Source organism: Loa loa (genome assembly GCF_000183805.2).
Source record: "Loa loa unplaced genomic scaffold supercont3.102, whole genome shotgun sequence".
In the NCBI taxonomy this organism is placed as follows: Eukaryota; Metazoa; Nematoda; class Chromadorea; order Rhabditida; family Onchocercidae; genus Loa; species Loa loa.
Window position 1 is genome coordinate 130,212 of NW_018108282.1, and position 3,707 is coordinate 133,918.

The window sequence follows — 3,707 nt, forward strand, 5'->3', positions numbered from 1 at the left end:
TTTCAGCGAAGCGTTTTCACCTCAGCAACAGTCACTTAACGAAATAGCATCAAATCATATCAAAAAAAAGCAACGTCTATGAGGAAGCAACAGTGGATTAGAGTTAGAGAAATATGCCAGGGTAAGTACTCCTAAGGGTCATCCTTATCCTGCTCTTCTTCCTCATCAATTATATCATCATCAACAACAGCAGTAACAACACGTTTGTCGTTATTAATGAGGACTGCGGTTGCCGCCATCATTATCAGCGACTGTTTCAGCTTCAATTCTTTCAATTGATTTATCAGCCGCATATGTTTTCATTCTCCGCTGCTGCTGAAAAACCGAAACAAACTTTTCATTCGCTCCTTACTGATTCATTAGGGAGACAGAAAAATCGGTAGCTGAACCGTATTGTCCGATGTCAATGATCAGTCAGTGAATCACACCAAAAGTTATGATTGCGCAACTGATCTCTTACCTGTCCAGTTCTATATAAATCCTTGAATTCTCCATCAGTGCTGCTACTATTAATAAATAACCGCATGATAATTCAAATTCTCTGGTAAAATTACGCCATTATTTAAATTATAGTTACCAATAACCTCTGATCTAGATCTAATATTTCGGCTTTGTTTCGGGTCTATTTCTTTTTTCTGCTTCTGCACATAACAATTTATCGTGCTTTTGGTGGTACAATTTGAATTGTAACGTATTGTTGGCACCATGGGTCATTGCACCTCACGCGACCAAAAAGATCAGAAGAATTTGAACCGTCGAATCGATGAGCAAATCAAAAAAGATCAGTCAATGTCACTTCGTATCATTAAACTTCTTTTACTAGGTACGTCCGACATCTAAAAATCTTCATCTATACCGCATTTTTCATCATTTCAATAGAATTTCCGATTAAGTCTTATCCTAAACATAACTCTAACATCACAGACTTAGAATTTGATGTGGTAATAAGTGAAAACTGTTGATGGGTATCACTGTTTTTCAAAATAAGGCAAATTTACAAAATTAACCATTGAATTCTCGATGAACAATGGATACTTCCTTATGGTACCATCTAAATGGCTTCAAACTTCACAATCATAATACGCTTCCACTTCACCTTTGAAGCCTTTTCTCTGTTGATGCTTTCTTGTCGTATAAAGCGATATTTGCTGTAGTAGCTATTGTTCATCAAATTTGAACTAATCACTGAAAATTATAGAAATTTCAGAACATCGTCCTCTTACCATGTAATGTTGAAGAGGGGCTAGTTTTTAAATTTGAATAAATTAAGTGAATAAATATCAGTAGTGTTCGTGTTGTGACACTTAAATGAATGAAAACCATAAACAACAGTTTCAGTTCCTTATTACAAAGAATCCTGTAGCCATTTCAAAGGGTTGAACCGATTATTTTTACTATTTGTTAAGCAGCCATTTTCAAGACGTTTTCTTCAGTTTAAAATCGAACACTGTTTAATTGGGACGAGACTTTTTCGATTAATTGTTAGATATTATTCAGTAACAGTACCCAGCAATATAGCACTAGTATTTAAAACTACTGCAGTTGCTTCAATAGAACTATGAATTTCCTTATTATATCCAGAATCTTTTGGTCTGCACTGATAAAGCATCATTTTACTGTCCTTGTCCTAAAATTTGCATTTGAATATTAGTTCTTTAGATGAATACTTTTTTGGGTTGTTTTTTAATGATTCTATGCTGCAGTCATCATTTCATTGTGCATCTCATCATAGTATTGTAAAAGAAACTTGAAGTTATTTTTAAATAACGAATAATTTAGAAGTGCTATGTATCAACAAAATGTAGGCATTATGCAATTCGTAATGATACATATTGTTTTGTGATTTATCATTCAATTCTGAAGTTGAACCATGAAATGAAAGTTAAATTATACTAAGCAATATGTCCTATCATACAACATTACTTCTTATTAATTCTCCCTTCGCTTCCACATCTTTTTGCACTCATCGTCTTCAATATCTTTTTAACAAACTTTGTCACATAACTTGGGAATATATTTCCATCCTAACAATCTTCATATTATATATCCCTGCAAATTGAAAAATAATTTAATATGAATAATTCCAGGAGCTGGTGAAAGTGGGAAAAGTACAATACTCAAGCAAATGAGGTCTGTAAAGCGCTAAATACCTTATATCAATATCAATAGTGTTTATTTATTCGATGTACTTCAGAATCTTAGCAAGCCAAATAAATTTGTTTATGGCTTGAATTCTGGATACCACAAAGTAAAAATATTAAAAATTGGCACAAACTGCACTCCTTCAGATCATTCAATAGCGTTTGTTATGCATCCTCCTTAAAGTGACATGCAGTTTTTAGGGGAAATGATAAAAGTTGTCAGTACTAATATTTATCCCCTGGAAATGTTTTGAAAAGTATAACAGAATTTCAGAAAGAATTTAAGAAAATTCAAAGTAGAGGATGAGGAGTGTTTGAATATTATAAGTGCTATGTTTGTAATTATTCAGGATATTGCACAAAGATGGATTTTCACAGCAAGATCTGGAGATGATAAGACCAGTGGTTTACAGTAACTGCATACATTGCATGCTAGCAATTCTCAGAGCAATGTTTTATTTACAAATTGAATATGAAGATCCCGAAAGAATGGTTGGTTCCACTAATTCTAATTTATGGATGATGATGATACATTATAGAAAGAAAGGACCTGATGTCGGCAGGTTCAGTAGACCAACTTCTTCCCTTCAAGACAGAGTTTTCCAATATTCCATTTTAAAAACCATCAAAAGTGGTAGCACAGTAGGAATGTTTGGCTATAGAATTTTCGGGGATTTTATGAGAAATTACAATCTTCGATTGTGGATGGGAACAGTTGACGTTATATCATAACGATGACGTTCGTTATTCAGCAGGTGACGATGATGTTATTCATTCATAAATGTTTGCCGATATCCTTTATAGATAGCTGCGTTTGTAGTCTTGGATGCTTATTTAAGATGAAATTTTCCCAGTAAACTAGCGTTTCACTATGGGATTGTTGTGAGTAACTGAACATTTAGAGTATCGTATCTTTACGATTATGTATCAGAAACTTCATGATACCATTGTCCCGAATATATTACAATGGTATGATTGAGTCAAATTTATGTATATATATCTAATTAAACTTTCAATTAATTCGGTGCAATCAAAGTGGAACTTAGAAAGATTGCTGTGTCCAGGGAAAGGCCAAATAAACAGAATTAAAGTAGCTGTTGTAGGGTACCAAGGCAGGTGACAACATATTGTAATTGATAACCACAGTTTGCTTTGCTCTAGCCGGATTTTGTATGTGGCAAAGTATCCTTTATAAACAGGGTAACATTCGTAAAGGATTATTAAAATATCCAAAATTCCGGAGTAATTCGTTTCCCCAATGTTGCAGCGTGATAGTCAACTTGTATTTGCCACTGTTCATACCAATAAAGAAGAACTTGTTGAAGAGTTATCAGCAGCAATGCAACGCCTTTGGGCGGATGGCGGTGTCAGAGAGTGCTATAAACGATCCAATGAATATCAAATCGATGATTCTGCCAAATAGTTCGTTCTTTATATAAAAATTAATTTGCTTGCCAACGTTATTATCATCAGATCAATTTTCCTTGCTATTAACTGAAGTTTTGTTCATTCTCGCGATTTCTGCTGATAGATTTCAGAAAGATACAACAGAATAAGAGTGAAAAA

At 33.8% G+C, this 3,707-nt stretch overlaps 1 protein-coding gene across 1 annotated transcript in view; it reads left to right on the forward strand.

The window, feature by feature from the left end:
• Window positions 1–705: 705 nt before the first annotated feature.
• Window positions 706–3,707, forward strand: part of LOAG_17610 (guanine nucleotide-binding protein alpha-7 subunit) — a gene marked incomplete at its 5' end in the record, with an annotated part of 6,618 nt that continues 3,616 nt past the window's right edge. The window contains 4 exons of the mRNA XM_020450269.1: window positions 706–823; window positions 2,088–2,130; window positions 2,492–2,633; window positions 3,409–3,563. Coding sequence (XP_020306076.1) covers window positions 706–823; window positions 2,088–2,130; window positions 2,492–2,633; window positions 3,409–3,563 — 458 coding nt within the window. The remainder of the gene's footprint in view (window positions 824–2,087; window positions 2,131–2,491; window positions 2,634–3,408; window positions 3,564–3,707) is intronic.